Here is a 26234-nt window from a genome sequence, read left to right as displayed (position 1 = left end):
AGCCAAGGGGCTGACCCAGAGGCTTTAGTAATTGCACAGAGGCTAGCAGAGCTGACACAGGGCCAAGAGGCAGCGCCGAGAGATTTTCGTGGGGCACACCGAGTGATGGTGAGCTGAGAGGGTGACGTAGTCCCTATCAGAGTGACGCAGAGCAGTGGAAGCTGCCATAGTTGTTGTGGGATCGTTCATCCGTGATTGATCAGCCGGAATATCTGTCTCCGAGGAGAGGTACTACTGCCAAGGGCATTCTCTGTTGGGTGAGCCATTTTTGGCACCCTAGTTGTATTCAGAAACTACATAATAATAAAACCCTCATATTTGCTGCACCAGTTTTCCCGCATTGTGTTTTTCCGAGGACGATTGTCCAAAAATAAAGGTGTCCCTTGTGTGTTTCTCTAAGTTATTTTAGTTGCTGATCTGTATATGAGTTAAGGTTGCATTTGTGTTTATTTTAGTATTTATATTTATAAATAACTTGTTAATGGAATGAACAAGTAGGAGAAATTAAACCAGATAATGCAGTAGGGATTTCTAACGTGTCAGGCTTAGAAATTTCAACAGTTTGGGTGCACTTTGGGATACCAAGGAGCATCATTTCAGATAGGGACACAACGTTTGATGCACATACATAAGTAATTAATTGGACTTTAGTGCAACTTTTGAGGGGTTACAATCAGAAACATTCGAAGACCTGGAATTGAAATTTGGTATATAGATAATATTGTTATAATAGAGCAGTCAACACTTCTACTAATAAGTCCCCATTTGAAACTTATTTTGGATATTTTCCACCTTCACCTTTGGATATTTCATATGGGATGCAAGGAAGAGTGAGGGAAGATCTTATAGGGGATGCATTAAGGGTAGAAGATTTGTCGAAAATATCAGGCAAACCCATATATAGGTACAGGAGACACTAAAAAAGTCACAGGAAAAATACAAGGTGAGGCATGATCAACACAAAACAAAGAAGTCGTTCAAGGTGGGAGACAAAGTATGGTTAATGTTGAACAAGGAGAGGCTATAGGTTCCTAGTAAGAACATCAAGGATCTGTTGTATGGTCTCTTTGAGATACTGGAAAAGGTGGGAGATAGTGCCTGTAGACTCAATCTACTCCTATACATGCACATTTACTCTGTGGTGAATGTAGAGAATCTAAAACTCTATAAGCCTTCCATGCTAGATCAAGAATAGGAACAGGTCCTACCTTCAGTAGAGGATTTGGCACTAGATGCTCAGGCAGACTTGATAGAGGACATAGTTTTGCAAAAGAGGTCCAAAACTACAAGACAGGGGCAGCATGACCTTTGGCGGATTGGGTTGAAAGACAGCTTCTAGGTAGGGCTAAATGGTACACCCGAGAGAAGGCGAAGGAAAAATTTCCTCACCTCATTCAGTAGAGGCCTTTGGGTACCAAAATCCTCACAAAATGGGGAGTTGTGATCCGGATTGGATCATTATATTGTTTTTCATCCATCGCAATGCTTTCAGAGTGGAAAAAGTGGAGGAATTAGTTCACAAGGCTATTTTTATTAATGGGACCTAGTTTGGCAAATTGAGGTTTGAAACCTTCTAGGAGCATTTTGAGGCATAAAACAACATTTTTTGGGGGTAAAACATTGCTGCTTAAGTGCACCACCTTCTTTTCCTATTCTACACATAGAGACCTTTCCAACGACGTAAGAATCACCTCAATTAGAGTTCGTATGCAAAAGGTATGCCACTTGGAAGTTGACCTTCCTTTTTGACCACCATAATTGAAGAGGATGCCACATCAGCCCACATTATTCATGGAAAATGGGCTAGCCACGTGATCATGATGAAGAAGATTTTAGAAGAGTTAATATTGTAACTCTAGTTAAGAGTTGGAGTCAAACCTAACCACTAGTAGGCTATCAGGCTGTGTTATAACTGGGTCACTAGGAGGAAAAGGGGTTCCATTCTTTTCGAGTGCATCTTGTTCCATAGATGAGTAGAGTAGCTGAGAGGGATAGGGAGAGAACATACAAAGAAGATTTGTGCGCTGTAGTAGCCCATGGTCCACAAGCCTTCTTTGTACTTGCAGTCATTTTCTATGCAAGGAAAGAGAGCAGAGCGATCTCACCTTCCAATTGGGTTTTTTCCCGAAAGGGTTTCATAGGATATACCTTGTGTCAGTTGTGGTTTGCGAGTTTTTATTTCTGTGTTCTGTATTTTCTGCAGAATTATAATTTGCATGCATATGCGATAAACAATAAATTACAGATCTAGAAATTTTAAGAGAAATAAACCCTTTTAGTGTAGATTTTGGATTTTTAAGAATAATTTTATCAGATTTGTTGTGACAAACAGTCCAGTGGAATATCCACTGCAGTTTATGGATCAGAATGTTAACTGTAGTTACCACAAGGAATCATAATTAACTTATGATGAGGCCAGGAGCCATGGTTAGAGAGTGAATGTCATAGTGATGTCTAGAAAGCTCTAATTAGGGAAATGAGGGGATTTTCCTACAATAAGATTAAGCACAAATAAGTATATTAAGGATTGCAGACTGATAAAATGATCCATGGGGCCTACTACCAGCATGGGAGGAAGGAATCAATTAAACCTTCTTTGTATATAGCATATTCTCTGTACATAATTTACTGTTAATATAAAAACTTATTCCTCAAAAAATAATCTTCATTCATGTTATACTACATTGCAATTCATTTTAGTGGGCTAAGAGCACTTTTTTTCAGTTGGTTAAGTGTCTGAGATTGGGCAATTGACTTTGAAATGATGAAACTGAAATGAACAAACTTCCTTCCACATTTATTGTTTTCATCCAATGATTGACTTTGTAGATTTCAAGTTATAGATAAAATATGCTCTGCTGGAAAATATAAGTTATGGAATGAACAGCTACATTTTCCAACAAATTTACTTTCTTGTCTGTTGTGATTACTGTTTGCTAAGAGTAGGTCTAAATTTAGAATATCAGATGAATGATTTTCTTACATCTACTTTAAGTTTTCAATATGCTCAGATAATCTTCTGTAGCCTGTAAAATTTTCATCTAAGATCATCCTGATCTAACATTATACCCTCTGGATTTGCAGCCAGATTTGGTACTATTTACAGGCATGTATTTTACTTTGATTGGCACATATGCATCTAAAGCGGCTGTAAGTCATAAAGTTTGTCTTTTGAGTATGCTTCAAGTTATCTTATATGCTCTGTTCTTATTTTGCATGGATTTCCAGAGGATCCATTGTCTGACAAAAAGGGATTGTTGTATATCAATTGGATGTCTGCCTCTGGCTAGGCCGTGACCTTAAATTAGATTATTATTATTAATTTATCATTACAACTCAGAAATGTGGTTAAGCATGCTAAGATCTTCTGGTTAAGAGGTTCTTCATTGAAAGGCTAAATGCTTCTGCACTTTGTTTATCAGGTGACTTTGGTAATGAGAATCTAGAACTCGTTAAAGGCATTGGTAACCTTGATCTCCCAAAAGCAGCCATTTTGGGAAATCACGATTCTTGGAATACAGGAAAATTTCGTAAAACGTAATTCTCAGTGTCACTTCTGTGGTAGAGAATACTGTTTTTCATAGGTTGATTAGATATACTGTTTTTCATAGGTTGATTAGATAATCTTGTTTTCCTCTTGTTAAAATGCTTCCACAACATAATTCTCATTAGCACAAAGTTCTCTTGGGGGTCTATCATTTTTTTCAATGTTTTATATCACAGGCGACGAGAAAAGACACAAGCTAAATGATGGGCAATATATATTTTCCTTTTTGTCATTTTCTATCATTTATTATATAATGCATCTATTTTAAGTTTTAACACATATTTCGTGATTCCTACTGATTATGGAAATTTCTTATTTCATGTTATTTACAGGGGAGTAGACCCTGTGGAGGATCAACTTGCCTCGTGAGTTTTTCTCTACTCTGCTGTTGTATGCATTCTTCTTTTTATGAAATAATTAAGATGCAACAGGCTCCATTACCCATGCTTAGCTTGGGACCGGGATATTGACTATGAGGTTGTGCAGTCAATGTCGATGGAGTGGAGATTGCATGAGCTTGTTTAGAGTCTAGACAATATGAATGACATGGAATTTATAAATATCTTTCTCATTTGAATCCTTGTAGTAGGAATGTCCAGAAATTACCCTCTATCTTAAATTATTTGTTTCTGAACATTATGAAAAAGAACTATCAGTTAATTTACATTATACCTTAATAATGTGAATGAGCTTAGTTTTTCTTTTTCTCCCTCTTTTTTCCAATAAAATACAAAGTTAACTTATCCAAAGATGCATTTTATATAGAAGCTATAATTGTTGTGTTAATGTTCTTCTATAATCAATTTAAATGTTGATGGGTCTGAAAGACAATTCAGTATACAAGTTACATCCAATTAGGGAGTCCTGGATGAATCTCCACAGAAAAAAATATACCTAAAAGAGTAACTGTAAAGCAGTAAAGGAGAAAAGGAAAGAAAGGAATAAAGCAACAAAAGTGTATCATATCAGCAAATGAGGTTCTACTTCTTGGAGCGTACTCAGAAAAATCTGATTGTGTAGAACTAAGAAACATTTAACTGTTGTCTATGATGTCAAAACTAATTATTCAAACCATCTGTACCGTAAAGGAAAGATAGGCAGTCTTACATATCATAGAGAATACTGTTATCTCTTTAATTCTTTTATGCCAGGGTTGCCCATGCAATTAAGGGATCTGCATGCTATCAAACTGAGGAGAGTAGGGAGGTAGTGGGACTGTTTGCACATTGAACTGTCAAATGTGGCTATTTCTAAATGATTAGTTGATCAAATGTGGTTGACTATGGAGATTTGAATAGTTGATGTGAGAAATATCATGAGAACCATTTCTGTGCACTGGATTAATCAAGATGTTTTTCAGATAAAAAGTAGATGGTTCCATCCTCTTAATGGATTTACTCTTCTGATTAGCTATATTATTTCCTTGTAGAATCATTTTTCTATAGGCATATTAGAGACCACAACCTTTACTTGGACAAACACTCTTGACAAGTGCACATTTGGATATTAAAATTTATAGTGGATTACAACAAAGTTTAAATTAAGTGTCTGTTACCGCAAAATCTAGCAGGCCTAGTGCAAAGCCTCAATAGGCATATCCAAACCTTGTGGCAACAAGAGACCAGCCACCAATGTCCCTCAACAGCCTTTCTCCAGCTATTTAGTGGCAAATAAACCACAAGGGTAGCTTCCCTATGTATAGATCAGTGTACTCTTTACCAAAGTATAAGCACTCTATCCTTAGACCACTTAAGTAAATTAGAGAGCTGTTATAAGTTAGGGTTTTATAGATTTTCAGAGATAGGACATGCAATGCCATATAACAGTTAGAAGCTATGTTGCCAGGAAACGTGGGTTCGGGGATGGGTATGGGGTTGGGTGCGTCACTTTTTGAAACAGGGTATGTGGGTTCATCGGGGGTATATTATAATTTATAAACTATAATATATATGAATTTTGAAATCTTCCAACTTATAACAAGAAAAATAGGTCATTTAAAGACTTAAACATGAGCATTCACTTTGAAATTTCAAATTTGATATCAAGTGGAAATTGCAATTTACATATTGAAATGAAGACAATAACTCCCTTCAAGAAGAAAACCAAAGTAGATTATAAAATTAATATATCTGTTTAAAGAACTTTAAACCATAAAAACACATTCCTCACATATGGATACTACTGAATAAATAAAGTACTTGGTATCGAAGTGTTGTGTTGCGTGTGATGAAACATTTATATTATATGGGTATTGACATTGTGGAGAAATTTATCAGAGTAGAAGAAACACAAGGAAATTAGCAAACACTTAAGATAGCAAAACATTTTTTTAAGTGCATATATCCTTTAGATGACTTGTACTTAATGGTATTTCTATGTTTTTTTAAATGCATATATCCTTCTTAAGATGACTTGTACTTAATGGTATTTCTGTAAAAGGATGTCATATTTCAGTTAGAGGCATGCATTACTAATTACTAATTAGTTATTGTATCATTAAGAAATAAAATCCAGGAACTGATTCATGGCAAAGAAATTTAAAAAACCTGTACTTTTGAAATGATGGGACTTTAAGACGTCAAAAATTTAGATTTGAAATGTTTTACTAAGATAAAAATCATGGCAAAGAAATTAAAAAAATCTGTACTTCTTTCGAAATGATGGACTTTTAGACCTCAAAACTTTAAATTTGAAATGTTTTACTAAGATAAGTTTTTTTTTTTTGCCCGATGCCACATAGGAACCCGTCACATACCCATTTTTGGGTTCGGCGCACCCATTTAAGCAAATGAACCCAGACTGGGAAGTACCTGCTCCAGCACCCAGTTCGTGGGGACGAGAACTCAGGACAGGTTCGTGAACCTGTGCTTCACAGGCTAGAAGAAATAGTCTTACAATGATGGGTCAATGAAGGATCAATACCATCAATTATATATGCAAAGTTTAGGGTTTGCAATTGAGTTTTTATAGCTGAAACATGCATAACAATATAAATGATAATATCATCCCTAGAATGAAGGTTTTATAATGCAATTAATGATAGATTTTTCTTTTTATCAATTATTAAATTCAATCCCTACTAAAAGGGAAATAACACATCAAGTAAAATTACTTTTTAGCAATATTTCAAGGGAACTCTAACCCTAACCCTAGATATCTAGGAATTTTGGAGAGAAGAAAAATAGCTATTAAAGAGAGATTGATCAACACCTCCTAGGCTAGTGCATTTCTCTTCTTCAACAAGAAAGGAGACATTTCCATGCCACCACAAGAAATGAAAGTCTCCACAAACATGGTTGCGCATGAGTTATTTAGTCATATCTTAAGCCTGTAGACAATGCATCTAAGAGTTCTATAATCACCATAATTTCATCTACCAACGCATTCAATTCCCTCTGAATCCTCTGCTTGGATTCAATCATATCAGCATACAGAGAAAACAATAGCACGTTCCTGAGTTTGAGAGTTGGTCACACCAGCTTGAATGCTAGACCTGAACTGTACTTCCTATCAACAGTAATATACTAGCAGAAAACAAGGTAGCCCTGACCTTCTGGAACCCATCATTTTACCGAACAAACTGCTGGGTAACAAGCACCATTGTAATCACTTTAGTTTCTTTTTTGTCCTCTTGTAACCTGAGTATCTTTTTCTGGCATAATTGTGATCTTAGGTGTATTAAATGTCTGATTAGTAAAGCAAGTTTAGAAGTGTTTCAGTCTGTCTGTCATGTACGCAGATTTGGAATTTGTATAATCACAATGATATTTTTCGGGGAACAATTGATTTCGGTGAGGCACTGAGAGTGGTTACCTAGATGAGTGCATGGACTCACATATATGATGTATCTCTTCACTTCTTTTAGCTCTTTAAAAACTGAGTTTTTGCCTTGGCATACATAAAATACAAACCAAGAAGTAACAAATCGTAGTAAGTTGAGTACACCTAGTTGCTAGTGCAGAAATCCTTTGTAGGGAAGCTTCCTTTACTGGTGATTAGATTCACTTTGAAGAATGGAAGGACAAACTAAGATGACAGAGGTTTGTCTTCCAAGTTCTATACTATCATCACCTAGTGAAGACCTTGCCCTGTTTGGTGACAATTTGAGTGGTAACAGGTCCTATAGGACTATTACTGGCCCAATATGTTAATCGAGCCATTTTGTTTAGTCAAGTTGTTATAGCCACGGGTCCTATATTAAGGCCCTAATAAACATTCATTATTAGTTTAATTGTTATATTACAATATCTGCTAGAACTTTTCATGGTCTCATTGTGAAATTTCTGGTTACCCAGAAGGTGCTATTAACGCAGTTAAATATTTCCTGTTTTTTTGTAGGCTAACATTAGCAAAAATATGTTACATAGATTACAACCATAGAGTCATTGTAAGGTCTGGCACAGAGGCTCAACTGAGAAAAGCTATGTGAGGACCATCTGCCCCTGAAGGAGAAACCAGATCATCTTTTAAAGAGAATAGAACTCTGATAATTTGACATGGACAGTGCAAAAAGCAAAAGAGGGATAAAAACCTCTGTCGGAATTTCTGCAGGTATGGCCATCAAGACAAATGCCATTTAGGGAATTGAGGAATAACTGTTGCAAATGCATCAAGATAGAGAACTTGTTCATGCTGTTTTCTTTCCGTTGGAGCTTGATAGAGCTTGTTGCTCAGCACTGGGACCTGCTTTGTCTACTCTCACATTGCCAGGAGGTTCATCCGCTGTTTCTTCCACTAAGAGGCAGCCATAAGAGCTAGTATCTTGTGGAGAGGGCTCCTTGACGGCTATTTGTGCAGCGTTGATGGGGGTTTGCTTCGAGCTACTCGCCTTTGCTTCAGGTTGGTGACTTGGAGATCCTTGTGAAACCAGGCCTCTGCCTTGCACTTTGCTGGCTAGGATGACAGGGGGAGAAGGGGAACGGGTGTGGTGGGTGGAGTGACGGTCTTCAGAATTTTCCAAGGAGCCAGGGGACGTCAAGGATGAAGGTGTAGGTGGAAAGTTAATGCCAATGGATCTGGAGAGGCTGCAAAGTGAGAGTCGGGTTCTGCTAAGAAACCAGTTAATTATTTCCCGTTACTTATTCATGACAAATTAATTCTTTTGTGGGAAGCAACGAATAATAACATAAACAACACTAATCACAAAAAATAAAGTTATAGGAAATATACGAGAAACCAATCACACAATTTACATCAGTGTTTTTGGACAAAACGTCCCTGGAAAAACCAGAATGTGGGGAAAACCAATTTTCGGATCTGAGGGCGTTTTATTAATATCTGCAGCAAAAATTACTATTGAGAAATTACAACTACTTGCCTGATAGTGGCAAAACTCTGACAATATTTTTATCTCCACCTTTGAACAAATCAAATTGGAAAACTTTACAGTCTCCCTCTTCAGATCAACTCGTCCCTTTCTAGCAATTCACACTCCCACTTTCAATGTGTTACTATTTTCGTTTCATTTATTGTTTATGAATCAATCTATTTCATTACTGAATTTGAATCTAAGTCATGTACTATTTCCTTGTTTACTGTCTAGTATTTTCTTTTTTCCCAAGTTACAAAGTCTAGGGAAACCCTTTAAGGATAAACCCTAGAATCCTCAGGGCACAAGGTTGGTCAATAACAAGGCTCAAAACCATTACAACAATATACTCGTTATGAGTTCAACTTCTCATATATAGGAATTGGATGTTGGTGGAGAGAATATCAATCATTCCTTCCAACCACCTAGGATAAATGTTGAAGTTTCTAAGTTTACTTAGAAACCCTCCATGCACTTTATCTGATTTATTCCTACCTACTTGTTATTTTCCTTAACAAGTTATTTACAATGTAAATACTGAAAATAAACACTAGTGCATGCTCAACATATTACAGATCAACAACTAAAAGAAACAAGATAAAACACACCACATGACACCATTATTTTTGGATTAATGTCCCCGGAAAAACCCAATGCAGGAAAACCGGTGCAACTATCTGAGGGTTTTCTTATTAAGAAATATCAGAGTACAATCTGGGTGCCGAAACTAGCCTACCCAACAGAGAATTTTCTTAGCAGTAATACCTCTCCGTTTTAGACAAATTTACTGCCTGAAACCCCAGATAATCCTTTCGGCAGCGACTTAGCACCAATCTGCCCCTGAAACCCCAACATCTGCCCAATCTGGACTGCGTCAGCCTCTCCTAGCCCAGCGCTGGCCCTGTGTCATCCTATCTTGGCCTGTGTCAGCCCCAGGAGGCCCTGCGTCAACTCTCTGAGCCTCTGCGTCAGCTACGCTGGCCCCTCTAGTGCTCTGCGCAACACTTAGTTGCCTCTGTGTGGCCCTGCATGAGCACTAGCTGCTCTTGCGTCTCTCTCTCTAGCTGCTCTGCTGCTATCCCGACACTATCTCTGCCTCTCTGTCTCTCTGTACTCAATGCCCCTCAGCTGCTCTCCCGATCACTGATTCTATCTCTCTTAGCAAACCCCGCTCTAGAGAATAGAATCACTGATCACTTTGGTGTGTACTCTCCAAGTGAGCCTCAAGCTTCCTCTTATACTTTTTCTGTTGACATCTCAACGGCTGAGATTAAGTCTCTAATCAACAGCTAAGATTAGATCTGGCTTGATCCATGTCTTTTGGACCATTCTAACACACATTCATATTAATACACATTAATATTTTATTTTCCCTAAGTTTAGACTTAGGGAATCCATTAAAAATATTAATTATTTTAATATCTCCTGATCTGTTTAGAATCTGCCCAAACCCTTTCTGGGTATTGGAGATCTCATGTGCCCCAACCTCTCCACCAAATTTCGTGGCTAGAGCACATCCGATGCGACCCCAAATCGACAATAAACCCAATTGACGAATATTTAGTATTTACATTGCACAATGATGAATTTGTATAGGATGAATTGTTATTCTTGGGATTTTATCATTGTTATTATTATGTTTATATTTTAGATAGGGGGACGCCTATGCTAGGGAGTAGGGATCCCTACGTTCCCTTGCCCCCCTTGAATTTCCCCAAAATTTGAGGGTGCTTCTACATGTACGTTGTGTGCGTCTTTCTGCTCCCATGCTCCCCCATCCCATAAACATGGTGGAACATTGGAATTTATCAGGCACCTAAAAAGGAGGCTGGCTGTAATCCAATTCGACTTCTAGAACTCAAGTCTCAACTTCTGGAAATACAAATATGTAAAAATACAGTTTCGAATACTGTTAATTATATTTGCACTATAATAATAATTTTATATAAATATCATGTTTAGGTTATTTATTTTTATGAGTAAATCTGGTATCTCTTTATCTTTTTATATATTAGTTTTTATAGTATGTACATCTGACATCTGTAGCTTTCACATATTATTATCATTATTATTATTATTTTCCTTCTTTCTGTTTGTATTTATTTATATTTGGAAAATACAGAATTTCACTGGTACTGTGTGCCAAAACAAAGCTATGAGTGGTCCCAGTATTTTTGAAATAAAAGTTCTTTGGTCCATTCTTTTGGAAATCCACCTTTGGCGAGAGTATGTCAACTCGTGATTACCAAGAGTGTCTTGATTCTATCTATCATTGTAAAGGTGCTATGTTATTTCTTCTCTTAATTCTTTAAGACTGGCATATTCAATATGCTCCTTGTTTTCGTATACTCATTAAAATGCATGGGCATTTTAGAGTAAATGGAAACTTGACTGTAGGACATATCCTGGTTAATTAATTGATACAAACCTGATAGAAGACCATTCCCAGAGCACTGAATGTAGATTATAATGTTTTGGTGATGAATATGAATCAACATTACGATTTTGTGGATCTTAAATGGTACCTACATGCAAAGGAAAATTTGGATTTGTCATTGTGTATATAATGGTTGCGTACGTCAATTTCTATGTGTTTTTGTGAATAAATCCTTTCCTATACTGAGTCTTATTCATTGATCAGTCTTGGCAAGGAACATGTGGGCTACGGCCGTCTGGACTTCCCGCAATTAAAGTTAAGTGTAGTTGGTGGACGCCCATTTTCATGTGGAGGTGATTCATTTTTTCGTCCTGATATTATTGCTGACAGGTATGTTAATTGACACATTTACTTTTAGTGTCTTCCAAATGAATTCCACTATTTTTAGTCTTGGTAATTTGTTTTGAATGTCCATATATTAGCAGGCAGTGTTTAACTGAGCACATGGAACAGTAGCATATATGTTAAGTTACGAATATGCAAATTATTCTACAGAACTGTTTACCTTTTCAAGCTTTTGACTGTATTCCTCTGCTCTTAACTTTACCATTTAGGTTTCTTTTGAATAATCATCTCAACATGCAGTACATAAATGAACACATGAAAGTCACGGAATATATTTTAAGTTGTGAATATGCAATTATATTTCTCAGAGAACTGTTTACTATCCCAATCTATTATGCTGAAGTTAAGATTTTGTTTCATGATGGAGCATTTAAAATAGTTCTTCCATAAACTTTAAATGGATGCCAAGACAACCTTGGAAACTAGACATCTGTTCTAAAGTAAATTAAACCCCTGTTATGCTACTAATTCAGCAGAGTTGTTGTAGGATTGGATTGCATCAATTAAATGCTCCACTACATACTGGCAACCCACTAGAAAGTTTGCTATTTTGCAGTCGAGGATTACTAGTATAATTGATTATGATTCTTTTGCATTTAGTAATGGTAATTTATGCATGTGGAATGCAAAATAATTCTGTCATGGAAAATGGTTTTCGAAGCAGTGTTGAAGGAATGTTTTCTGGGTTATTTTGTATTATGCTGATCTTGTAAAATTCAGTAAGAAGGTGAGTGGAGATTCTTTAAAGGGAAACTTCATGTTGAATGATAATCATTGGGTTGGATTCTGGAAATTTCCTATATTGATGATTACCATGACAATTCAAAGATACTACTTAGGTCGATCATTAAGTGGTTATCAACTACAAAGATTCTTCTGGATGATCATCAGGTAAAAGGATTCTATATTTATGATTATCCAAAGAGATTGTTGGGTAGAAAGATATACATTCTGTTGATGGTCACCTTGGTTCCTAGTACTTACATAAGCTCTCCTTGTGTGAGTTACAGAGTGTAGCGAATAAAAGCTTAACCTAAAACCTGATGTTTTGTGCGTTGGGCTTGAATGGTGGAGGCTATTAGATCTTCCATAATTATTACTGTTTAATGATCATACTTTGTTGAAACAGAGATTTGGTTGTTGTGATCATTGTTACCAGGTTTGCAAGTCACAAAGCTTGACTATGCTCGGCTTTAAAATGAATGGTTGTGACTCTTGGGCAAGTCAAACTCAGGCTGATGTATAAATGCCCATAATCTGTCTGAAATTGGGACCTTTTCTTGTGTATTTTTGCTTCTCTGCTTTCTTTTTCGGTGAATCAATGAGCTGATAACCTTTTCTTTTGATTTTAATTTTCACCTTGTGGAGCTGCCTTGGTTAACCTCAAGTGGTCATACCGTTTCATGGTCAAATGGTCATTTGTGGAGAGACAGTTGCATAAGTTGAGAAGCTGCTAGTATATTTTATCATCTCTTCTTGAAAATTGGAAGGCTTCTAGCCCAAGCCTCTAGGATACACTGGTTAGTTTTCCCTAGTCCTTGAAGCTAAATCCACTCCAAGCCTCCTTGAACCCCTCATCAAGCTTTTTTGGAGATGACCTTAGTTAAGTTCACTCCCTTATCCCATCTTTGAAGATTGAAGGACGCTAAGGTTGGAGGTATGAGGGACATAGTTTTGTCTTCCTTGGTTCCTTGCTCTTGCATCCATCTCCATTTCTCTCCCATTGTCTTGCTCCTTGACTCTAGATTCCCTCAAAAAATATTGGCATGCTATGGCACTAATCTTCTATCCTCCATCCTCCATTTCTCTTATAAAATCATCTAAACCATTTTGTTAGGGTTTTATTCTCTTGGTGATTCTTAGGTTGTGTTTGAGGATTTTACCCTTTTAATGAAGATCTACTGTGAAAACTCTATCACTACAACAACTGATTTATTTTACCTACATATTTCTCAATAAGTTATTTATGAAAACCCTTCAGTAAACATTAAAATAAATTCTGCTGCAGATATCACACCATAATACAGAAACAAACACATGCACAAGAATCAACACACCAACACAGATAATTTTGGACAATTGTCCCTGGAAAAACCCAATGTGGGAAAACCGGTGCAGCAGAGGAGGATTTTATTATTCATCAATTCTTCAGTACAACTGGGTGCCAAACTAGCTTACCCAACAGAGAAAAAATTCTCCCAGTTTCAATGTCAGGCTTGCTGGCCTTTGCACAGCTCCCAGACCCTTTGCGTCAACTCCTGCAGCTCCGCATCAACACTGGGCCTCTCTGCGTCACCCACGCATGCCCTCTAGTGACTGCGCAGTCTGCTGCCTCTACATTTGCCTGAGAGGCTCTGCGTCTGCTTCTCCAACCTCTGCGCTAGTCTTCTGGTGCTGTTCCCGACTCTCTGTTCTGTACTCATTGCCTCTTGCTGCTCTACAGACCACTAGTTCGAACTTCTTAGCTAACTCTGCTCCAGAAATTGAACTGATTGGTCTCCCTCAGTGTGTTCTCCAACTGACCCTCAAGCCTCTTCTTATACTTTTCTTGTTGGTCCTTCAATGGCCAAGATTAAATCTCTAATCAACGGCTAAGATTATATTTGACTTGAACCATGACTTTTGGAACCTTCTAACCCAGTTTTATATTAATACCCATTAATAGTTTATTTTTCCTAAGTTTAGACTTAGGAACTCCATTACAGATATTAATTATTTTAATATCTCTCAAACTGGTTAGAATTTGCCCAAACCATTTCTGGGTCTTGGAGATCTTATGTGCTTTAGCCTCTCCACCAATTTTTGTCTCACCGATCCATTCTTGGATGGTCGACAGAGTTTTCCTTCAGACTTACCCCAAAGCCGGAATGGATTTTGTCACTGGGATCTTAGGGGAGTCCTAGTGTTCTAGATAGAGTCTATGTAAAAGTGATTTGGGAATAATCCTAACTATTTGGTTAGGTTATTTTATTACAAATTTCTTGGTCTGCTAGATTATATTTGTGTCCCAGAATTGGGTAGTATGTGAGGGTCTTTTGTAAATGGGTTTTCCCCTTTGAGATGTAAAAAATGTAAAAATCATGATGTAAAGTGCCTTGAGGGTTGGAAAAATAATTTATCCCCTCATAGGTTGATTAATTAAATTTTCTGGCCAAAATTAATTAAAATCCTAAGACAAAAATTTAATTAATTCTAAGTCCTAGGTAAATTTAAATTCTTCAAAGGCAAAATTCGTTGGTCCATAAAAAATTAAATTTTAAGAGGTCCAGGGACTAAGGTAAATTAATTATTTTGGTAAATTTTAAGCCTTTGGTCCCTGGGGTTAAGTCAGTGAAAATTTTGAGGAAATTAATTCAAAAATTTAATTTTTGAATTAATTAAACTTCATTTAATTGAAAAATTTGAATTTCGTCAAGAATTTAAAATTTCGACGGATAAGATTAAAAGAAATTTTGATCCTCATCAACGGCCGAGATTGCTTTGATGAGGATCACTTGAACTAGCCATTGGAGGATTTATCCTTAAATAGGAGGTCATTTGTCAGTCAGTTCATCTTATCTTTTGATCGTGTGCTAAGCGAAAAGCTCTCTTGTAATATTTTTATGAGCAATAAAGAAAGACTTTGGGGTTAATTTCTGTTGGTGTTACTTTTCGTGGAAATACTGTAAGATGTGTCATTTTCATGCATAGATTTCTTTTTAGCCATTGATGATAGCTTTCTGAAGAGTGATTTGAGTAAAGGTATCTTGCTTAGTCGCTGGGGTTTGAATGATAATTTATGTTTTGAATATAATAGCAAGGATCTCTATTTATCTGAATTTTATTATCGTTTTCTCGCTCTATGTTGATGGTTGAATTGAGTTTTGTAGGAAAGTCTTGATTTTTAGATCATCGGGAGTTCGAGTAAGTTTTCAGTTGGACCAGCGAACTTTCAATTTGTGTTTTCTGAAGAGCCCAACTTAAATTTGATCCCGGGCTTATCATAAGATATTTGCTATGGGTGAGCATGAAGGGTTTTGAGCTCAATACCTCCTTTAAACTTTAATTTTTTTTAATTTTTTATGTGCTAAATTGATAAATCTGGTTGTTGAGAGTCTTAGATTATCAGATTTGGGAGCGGAGTTGGACTCACACTCTCTAGATCTGATAGATTTGCCATTCATGTGCATAGATCTGTAATTTCAGTTTTCTGACTTGGGTTTTCTGGGTTTTAGTTTTTTTGGATCATTGTATATATCGTTTGGGTGTTTCTTGTTGTCTTGCAGTTACAGATCTGAAGGAGAAAACTGTGTAGAGTCCAGATCTAGGTCCTGGAGGGTAAGATCTGGATCTCTGGGGTTCATCAACATCATTTTTGTAGGGATTCTATTCAAAAGAATTTTGCAATCCAACTGTTTTAATTTTTTTTTTTAAATTTGGAAATAATTTCACCAGGGTTTCACTGATAAATCTGAAGCATTAAAACACATTGGTGTGAAATTCGTCTTCTTGGGTTTATCTTAAGTTTCTGGCTGCAATTCCTTTGCTGCTTGGGGTTTTCTGGAAAATTCCAATTTCTTTTTAAAAATCCACAGTCTTTCGCAGTTTCTTGCGAATTTCCTCCTCTCTGATCTCCTACAGCTCCATCGCGGCTCCTTTCTCATCGCTAGCTTAAAATCTGTTGTCCATGCTTCTGCAAAACACGCTGCCCATCCGCATTCTTAACCCTGCAAAAAATCGCTGCCTTTCTTCACTGCATGCCTTTATTTCTCTAGCTCCCTCAGTGCAACTTTCTTTCTCTGTGTTTTTCCTCCTGTCCGCTGCCAGATCTGATACAACTGCATCCACCCTCACCCTCTCGCAATCTGTCTGCTATACTCGTGGCTACCTGCTCAAGCTTCGTCCTCCCTTTGCGTTTGCCTCATCTGGCTCCCCACGCGACATCCATTTTCAAGCTGCCTGTTCGCAGCCCTTGCGCCCATCAACCCGCAGTGTATAACCCTCGCCCTCAAATCTGCAGCCCTTTCCTCCTACGCTGCCCATCGCTCATTCTTCATTCTCTGCATAGCTCGGCCTTCGATCTCCATGCGTTTTTCTTCTCCCTCATCGCTGTCAAATCTGCAATAAGCACCGCTCTCACCATCGCTGCTAACCTTCTACCCTTGTATCCCTCAGTCTTCCGCCATCCATACAATGCACAACAAGTTCCAAACCTTGACTACACACCTCCATTCCATCGACTTCATCTCCGCCGTTGGGTTCATCTACACAGCAAACAACGATAAACAAAAACATTCGAAATTTTTTCATGTATGCTATGCGTTAGTTTAGGTTATTTCTTTTTATTTGTACATGTGATTAGGATAGGTTTTTCATTTGTTAATTTTTCATTTTAAGTTTGGGTTTGTATATAAATTAAGAAGTCGACTTTAGGATTAGAATGCATTTTAATTTTTTCATTCGATTTTGATTTTTGATTTTTATTTTTTATTTCCATTTTCTTTTTATATTTTTTGATTTACTTTTTTATTATTATTTGTTTGCTTTTTTTGTTTTTGTTTTTTGGATTTTTTTATTCATAAACAAGAAAACAATAAAAAATCCTAACAAATAAAAAAATCTAAAACATTTAGAAAATCATTTGAATTTTTAAAATCTAAAATCATTAAAACATTAAAAAATTCTAATTTTTTTTAAATTTTGTGATTAAGGAGTTAAAATAAATTAAAGGAATTGCACTTTAACATTAAAATTTTTTAATGTGGCCTACAACCAATTAAAAATTCGATTTATTAACCCGTTGATTTGTTTTACTTCTTTATATTTTGCCTAAGGAATAATTGAAGCGCTAATCTAAAGTTCCTTGGTGTTATCTGGTGATTAAATGCATTTTTATAATTTTTCTATGGTCAAAGTGTGACTAGTGTTTTAAAATTTATATTGGCTATAGGAGAAAGTTAATTGAATCTAGATCTGGGTAGTTAATGAATATCATTTTAAATCCGGAATCTCTTGCATGTTAAAGTTTTGGGCATTTACATTAATTGTTCGTGATTGTCGTTTTGCCACATCTACAAGTTTTCTCTGGATGACTTGTTATTACTTAGTCTATGGTTAATTCAATATATAAGGCACTGGTCCATAATCATTTATGTCTTGTAATTGTGTTTTATCTTAATCCATCTATAGTAATTGATCGAGACTTGCTTTAAATTCATCAAGTTGTTCATCATTAAAATCTCCTAGAGCCCGTGTTTCACAGGCTTTCTCTTCCATTTACCTTAAGGACTATCCCCCTTGACTTCCCTAGGAGAGAGTCTAAACGGAGTGAGTAAGGATCAAAAGTGACAGCCCTTACTCTGAGCATTGTTGCGGTGCCTAGACACTTTGTGTGACAACACTATGCAAAGCAAACAATAAAAACAACACCATAAAATTGAAACATTCAGTGCAGACCCATAAAAAGTCGAGGAATTACCAATAGCTGAGCCATTTTACTATAATTTGGGAGAAAAGTACAATAATGTGGAAGTGGTGCACCTGGGCTTGCCTCAATGGCAAGCGTGATCAAGCCCAGGTGGTAATATGTCAAGCCCAGATGGCACAAATAATTGTTGCAATGATACCTGCGCTGCCCTTGTGAAACTGTGTTATCTGCTGCAAAGATGTCGTTGGAAACCCCACCTCTGATGCTCAGAAGTTTACGGGAACATTAACCTCAGCCTCTCCATCAAATACTCAGAATAACCCACAAAGGAATTGGCCAAATGTTGACCTCATAATTTTGGCCCAAATTCCCCTTAGCTCCTCTAGCTGCTGGATGAGTTGGGACCCCTGTTTGACCCCTTAGATCTGCCTAGAAAATTCTATAAAATTAGGAGTGTGATCCTTGCCCAAAACCCAAAAAAACCCAGAAAGGGTTTCCCTTGGTTCCAACCTTCAAAAATTGACCCTTCATAGCTTGGCCCTCCTCCAATTTCGAATTCTGTTGTTGTGACTAATCCTGTCAATCTTTGCTCTCCCAACTCCAACAATCCTCCTCAAATGACACTCCAAATGATCTCCCAGCCTCCTAGCTCCAAAATCTCCCTGATGGTGCTGCCCCAAAGAGTCTCACTCGAATGACTCCACAGTCATGGAGGAGATGACGCAGTCCTGCATCATCTAAAATGAGAGCTATGTAGGATGGCCCTCTTGTCTGTAGCTGCCCTCTATATTCCTAAAAATGATGAAGGATGCTCCTGTCTCCCCAACTTCCAGGAGTGTCTCACGTTGTGATTGCGCAATCCCTGCGTTGTTGTTACTCCCCCTGCTGCTGGTACTCAACTTACAACTGCTGTAACTCGTCTCCCTACTGCTGCTATGAACTGAGATGAAGAAGAACTACCTTCTAGGGTTGGCAATCGAAGTCCACTGAAGCAAGGGTTGATATCTTTGCTGGGAGACACTCGTGTTCTAAACAACACAGTAACTCGGCTAAGCAACTCGAGCAACTAAGATTGAGTTCAATATGTCAAAAGATAAGATATCCAAATGAGGAGAGCTGCCTTCCTTATATAGATTTCGTGGAGCACTTTTCCCTCCATTTTCCCTCCATCGTGGGTCCCTCACCTAACCATTGATTTCCCCTCCATGCAAATCGAACTAGGGAATGCGTATTCCCCTAGTATGGGTGGCCCCCACGTATACTTAACCACATCGAAATAACTTCTCCTAAGTCTAGCCTCCTAATAAAATTGAATGGGCCCCATCACCTCCAAAATTGGCCCCAAAATGTAGAAATTAACGCTGCTCCAAAATCATTTAGGAAGGAACCTGACATATATAACACTTACATCATGAAGGATAAATCGATGAATCATATAACTGAAACAAATTTAAAACGAAAAGCATGATATAATCATACATCATACATTTAAGTTTGTAACTGTACAGTGTAACTATTAACAATGTACAATGAAAATAAATGTTTAAAGTTTTAAATCATATTCAAGTTCCAACTATGAATACTAAATATTGAAATAAAAGTCAAGTTTGATACATCAAGAGTGAAAGTTTTATAGATGATATATCAAGATTCAAAACAAACTGAAGTCTGAAACCGAAAAACAAATAAGTTAATAACACAAGAACATATCAAATGACAATTGAACATAATTGCTCAAGGTAATGTCTGCTAGTCTCTGCATCCAGCTGCTGCATGAATAAATCAGGTTCAACCATGTCACCATTTGAATTAGAATCACTTGCATTCTCAAACATGCTAAGTGGCACACCAACGAACCCCATCTGTGTCTCATCAAGTCCCTCCTCCATATCTACCTGTGCATCATTCTCTGGATCAACATCCCATCATGTTACTAGTCCCTTCAAATACTCAGGCGTCTAACTATGCTTAAGACGTAGGGCACTGTGCACAACAACTAACTTCTCAGCTCTTCTAGAGGTAAGCTTGTTCCTCTTTATAGAGTGGATGAAACTATATGTAGACCAATTCCTCTCTGCTGCAGAGGAACTACCAATCTAAGAGAACAAACACATAGCTAGATGTTTGAGCTCTGGAGCACCATCCCCATGCATCCTCCACCAACCAATCAGGTCATCTTGGGCTAGATCTATGCGATCTACCCGAGCAACACATGTGTTGAAGGGCCCACCAAGAGATGCAAACTGAACAATCTATCTTCAAAAATTTCCCCCCTCCTCCTCATTGTACATCTTCGCAATTGCATCTAGGAAGCCATTTTTTACCTCAGGATCATCAATAGGAGGCACTCTCACAAGCCTTTCAACATACCATTTTGGGTTAAATGCATATGCTTCCATGTGCAAAGGTGTGTTCATGCGATTCCATCTATGTTGAATTGATGGGTCAAATTTGGGATGTATAGAATTCTAATGAGGGCTCCCTCTGCTAAATCATTGCCTTCACACGACCCAACATGCTATCCAAGGTCTCATAGCTTCCTCCAAGACTAGGAGCCTCTGAATCAGTGTAACGAATGACCTCCATAACAGGGCCCAAGAATGACACCAAATAAGAACAATCTACACACCAATCATTGTCCAACACCTAAAGCCCGACCTTCTTTCCCAAGTCTGCCTTTGATTCTGACCAACTTCCCCACTCTGGACTCACAACCAAGGATTGTAGTAGTGCTTGTACCTCTAGCATCCTCTCCAATAAGAGAAAATAGTTAGAATATTTAGTATCAGTGGGCTTGAGGAATTCCTTCCTCGTGTGTAATATTCCTATTTAGCCATGGTTAATTGGAATATTTGATTTTTGCTCAATTTTGCCTTCTATAGTTAGTTATGAGTAAAAATGTGAGTAAAAGGGTGACATAACTCACTTTTAGAATAAAGTCACTCCCTCGTAGCACAACGTTGTAACTTAAAAGGGAGCCAAGGGGGCCAAAGGACCACGTAGAGGAGGGGGCCCACGTAGACACTTGGAGGGACTACGTAGATAGATAGGAACACGTGGCAAGAGGGAGGCTACGTTGGAGAAGGTTGGCTCTAGGGTTTGAGAGGGGCCAACGCTATAAAGGAGAGAGGAGCCTCTTCATTTTGGCATTCGATTATGAGCATTTGAGCTAGTCACTTCGACTTGGAGCACGCTGGCTATTTAGCCTGTTTGCAGCACTGTTTAGTGCACTGAGTGTCTCCGTTTGGAGATCTCACCCTTAGCCCCGGGGGACTTCGAGTGCCTACTCGGGCAAGGTATTTTCAGCAATCTTTTCACAGTAGTTTTGATCTTTGGCATTGAGGTGGAGCTGAGCATTGGAGGACTGCGCAGTCTTGAGCGAGAGGAACGCAGTTCTTCTGGGGGCCGTTCCGGATTGAGGATTTGTGGAGGAGTTGAGCTGGGGATATTGAGCAAGGGATTAGATCTTGCATATTAGAGTGGGTTGGCAGAGTTTCAGGCAGTCTTTTGGAGGGTTCTACTCAGTGGCAGCACAGGGCCTTGAGGGACTGCGTGATTCCCCAAGGGGGCAATTTTCGGGGGTCAGCGATTTCAGAAAAGCTTTCTGTGTTTTTCTGGGTTTTTTGAGTAGAGGCGGATTCCAGAGTTTCAGCATTTTCGGAGGAGGGGAACAGCCCCGAATCCTCATTTGATTTCTAGCAGTAGCAGTAGCACGACAGTTCTCCAGCAGAGTCCACGCAGTTCAGAGAGAGGCCATTTGTTTGCTATTCTGAGTGTATATCTTCACTTGCCTGGTGCAAGTCGAGGTGTCATCCTTCTGATCACCTCTTGTACTCGTTCCATTACTCAGTATAATAAAATGGCTTAGCGTTTCTCTCTGCATTTCTCGAGTATCTGCTTATATTTCATGTTTACATTATTATATGTTGCACCACTGTTATTTTTATCATTTTGAGTTTCCCGGTTATTATATTATTTGTGCGTATTTGTCTGCATTTCTCGAGTATCTGCTTATATTTCATGTTTACATTATTATATGTTGCACCACTGTTATTTTTATCATTTTGAGTTTCCCGGTTATTACATTATTTGTGCGTATTTGGTTGGAGTTTATTGGGGTTTGGGGAATATATCTGAAATAGGATATTACAGTGGTATCAGAGCATAGATCTGGCTCAGCCTGTGGCGCTAGCAGTCTATTACACTAAGGGAGAAACCCTACATCTGTTACAAAGGTAGGAAATACAGAGACATTGAGCGTAGGTTGGAGAACACCTATGGAGAGGGAGATTGTGTTCGGGTAGAGGACACAGAACAGGAGGAGCCTGTGGTGGACGCAGAGCAGAAGGATCCGATGGCAGATGAGGACGGGAAGAGATTTGTGGATATGCTCCTCAAATCAGTGCAGGATCTGTCGAGGCAGATTGAGGTGATGGGGCAGAGATTCACGGCAGTAGAGGCTAGACAGCGTGAGAGCCCATGGGTTTTACAGGTTGGTGAGGGATCGGGTGCATCCCACCATTTGCAAGAGCAACGTGATACTACGCAGTAGGTGGCCTCGCATGCCCCTACACGCTCTACCATGCCCACTTTCTTAAGAGCAGACACGGGGGCCGGAGCCCAGCAGGAGGTAGAGCCCGATCATATGGGCGATTATTTTGCAGAGTACTAGGCCTATGGGCAGGAGTTCAAAGATGCTCTCTCATTCAGAGACTTTGTTCAGCTCTAGCGGGATAGTAGACCCTATGACCATCACAAAGGATACTGGCATTATCATGATGGTGATACCCACCGTGCAGCTAGTAGATTCCACTTGCCTACGTTTGATGGTTCGTCAAACAGTTCGGCAAAGTCTTGGGTGGAGAAGCTGGACATTTACTTCCAGCTTAACCAGATGTCGGAGATAGAGGCCATCAAGGTGGCGACGTTACATTTGGATGGTGAGGCCCAGGATTGGTGGTTTCATGGGATGGTTACACTCGAACACTCCACAGTGACGACATATGTCGAGTTCACCAGGAGATTGATAGAGAGGTTTGACCGGAGGGATCCAAAGCAGCACTTTGTCGAGCTGACGAGGCTCAAACAGACCGGGAGTCCAAAGACTTACATTGCAGACTTCTTGAGGGTTTCATTGATGGTGCCAGATCTATCCACAACACGAAGGATCTACATGTACGTTGAGGGGTTAGCAGAGCCACTTCGAGGTTTAGTCCGATCGACTAGACTAGCCACACTCCAGGATGCTATTAGCAGGACTCGGGACTTACAGGATGTCTTACCCAGGACCCGGACACCTTACCCCTAGAGATAGGCTTTCCAGCCTAAGGGGAAGGATGTGAGGATTCCACCTCCAAGCGGTTGTGCTTCACCTATCAGGAGTAGTGGGCATTGGGACATAGATGTGCCACTGGCAAAGCACATTTTATTGAGGTCTTCTCCGAGAGCAGCGGGGAAGAGGATGAGGAGGATGATGTGGAGGCAGGAGATAGTCATGTCGTGCAGGGGTGCAGGGTCCTTTTCCACCTCCACTGCTAGCAGCGGGTGGTGCAACTTTTGCACCTACTAGAGGGACCCTTGCAGCATTGCGAGGAGTTCCCAAGTATTTGACACTACGCGTATGGGGGACAGTACGTGGCCAGCGAGTACCAGTTTTGGTTGACAGTGGGGCAACCCACAACTTCATCGATGCACAGATGGTTGAGCGGAGAGGTGTTGAGCCTCGAACCTGCACCTTCCCATACACCCTCTCAGCCTTCTTTTCCACTCATTTTATCCACCAAGTTGATTAAATCATTGTATTTTAGTTTAAAAACGAGCTTTTGACATGGTTTTCTAACTACGCTGATGACTGTTGTTTGGTTTAGAATTTTGCTCAGACAGCTGCGGAAGCTTCTCAGTTTCCGCAGCCGATACAGGTTTCCGCAGCTGACACAGGTTTCTGCAGCCGACCCAGGTTTCTGCAGCCAGCACAAGATTCCGCAGCTGTTTTGTCAAATACCATGCTACAGGTGTCCTCTCAGGAAATGAGCCACATGGGCAAGTTACAAGAGTCAAGGACATGGATCGTATCCCTCTAGATCATCCAGCACGGCCATAAAAGCCCGCGGTCAAACAAGGGGCAAAGGATAGTCAACGGAAGTGTCCAGCGGTGGCACGGCTCTGCGTAGCTCTGTTTTTGAGCACGTGAAGCTACGTGGCACAATCCTTAGCCATGAAGACATTCTGGCAGCGCAAATCCAACAGCCATACCTCTCGGATTTAATAAACATGATGACAGTTACCTAGATCCGGGCTGAGGAGGATTCACGTGTCTTTGGCAGCGTGGTTAATAGGGTAGATTTAGTTAATCTGTTTTAGCTTTCTTTCCTTATAAATAATGCGTCCATGAACGCTGTAGAAGTTAATCGCTGTTAATGTAATTTCAAGACTGTTGTATTTCCCCACTGCACTTTTATGTTGTTGTTTAATATATGAGAAGACTGGTTTAAACTTCTGCGTGTAGCTGTTCGTTGAATTGGTTAAAGTGGCAGAGGGCCCCTGCTTACCGAGACTTTGTACAGTTGTCTTTTCACTTTTGCATTGCTTTATTTCTGTTCATGTATATTAGCTGTACAGTTGTCATTTAAATTCTGCGTTTTATTTCATCATGTATATTAGCTGTACATAACAAAGCTTTTGATTTCTGTTGATTTACATTTTCGTTGCTGCTCTTTTATGGTTACAACTGATAAGTGTTTTTGCAGGTGTTCTTAGGCAGCCCGGGGCAATTTTTCACCTTTTCTTTCCATAACTATTGGCATACGAGATCATCTTGTCTTTGTCGCTGACTCTTGTTTTCTGAAGTTTGATTTTCAGTATTGTCATTTCCTTAAGTTGAACAATTATTTTCTGCTCTTAGATATCATGCTATTCATCTGCTAACGGTTCCTTTCTATAATCAAATAACTTTATTAGGAACCAGAATATCACTCACTATAGCTTGATTTAGTTTGCTTTAGATCTCACATTGCTTGACTTGTTCATGACTGTTTCTCACAGGGTACATTAAGCTGAAAGGCAGAAGGTCAAGAAAGTTAAAGTAGTGTGATTAGTTTCTTTTATGCAATTTAACTTCTTTTAGATTTCACATTGCTTAACATTTCATGATATCTTTTCACAAGAAAGATTGTAAAGTTTTGTAGATGTTCTATGCTAAGAGCAATTTCACTTTTCTCACAGCAATCATACAAGTAGATAAGCAAAATGCAGATAGAACATATAAGCAGATCTTTCAGAAGACAAATCAGAAACAAGAAAAATGTATGTGTTCGTTTCGGCGGTCAACAGGATGCTTCAACCAGCAAAGTCTCCTGTGGTCAGCCAGCCCAGCATGTGTCACAACAACCCTCCAACCAGTAGATGAGAGGAAGATGTGAGTTGTTTTGTATTCAAATTCTCTCCAACTTTTCCTGTATATATATCCATCAATGAGGGTGTGTGACACATCTGTTGGGCATGTGAGCCTACATTACAAAACTGGCTGACCTTGCACATATAATTTATTAAGAATAATAAATTCAAAATATAAGTTCTGCTCATCGGATTAAGACTATTTTTATATGGATTTTACACCTCTCAGAAAGAGGAATCCAACAAAAATATTAGCCTCTTAATCTGAGCATCAGAACATGGAGTTTGGACCTAGTTGTCCAATTTTGACACTCCCTCTCAACTAGGGAGAACTCCATCTATTAGTGCAATTAACATCGTGAGTCATCCCGCCGAAACTTGCTTTGCTGGCTTCTTTATTTCAGAACAGAAGTGGGTCAGTCACAAAGACATCATTCCCCGACTGACATAATCAGTCCAGAGGTCCCAGACCTCACAAATCTTGATCCCAGATCAAGTGGTTGGACCATGCCATCCTAGATAGAGAGTACGGCAATCTTGATGCGTCCATCAGTCTTTGCTAATAGTCTCTAGCTTTTCCACACCTCATTGGCCAAATGAGAGGTACTTCCCATGAGCCCTGAACTCAATGGGTAGGATGCATACGGGGCACAAATTAAATGAGTGGCGAACCAGCTCAATAATCACAAGGGTGGGGCAGAAGCATTATGAGTGCTTATAGCTCCGAGAAGCTATCCCCAAAGCCCCCCAGAGCTCCCAGAGCTCATCGTCCAACAGGACCCACATCATAGGGTCTTTC

General features: G+C 38.9%; 1 protein-coding gene across 4 annotated transcripts in view; it reads left to right on the top strand.

Moving 5' to 3' along the window:
- Window positions 1-26234, top strand: part of LOC149240758 (Calcineurin-like metallo-phosphoesterase superfamily protein) — a 210953-nt gene that overhangs the window by 103740 nt on the left and 80979 nt on the right. For all 4 annotated transcript variants that reach the window (XM_089373806.1, XM_089373805.1, XM_089373807.1 and 1 more), the window contains 4 exons: window positions 3085-3106; window positions 3423-3537; window positions 3880-3912; window positions 11497-11622. In XM_089373806.1, the coding sequence (XP_089229932.1) occupies window positions 3085-3106; window positions 3423-3537; window positions 3880-3912; window positions 11497-11622 (296 nt within the window). The remainder of the gene's footprint in view (window positions 1-3084; window positions 3107-3422; window positions 3538-3879; window positions 3913-11496; window positions 11623-26234) is intronic.

This window comes from Pinus tabuliformis, chromosome 8 (genome assembly GCF_031772625.1).
Source record: "Pinus tabuliformis cultivar Carrire ecotype Pingquan chromosome 8, CPIR1, whole genome shotgun sequence".
In the NCBI taxonomy this organism is placed as follows: Eukaryota; Viridiplantae; Streptophyta; class Pinopsida; order Pinales; family Pinaceae; genus Pinus; species Pinus tabuliformis.
Note: the sequence above shows the minus strand (reverse complement) of the source record. Positions and strands in the feature narration are given on the sequence as shown.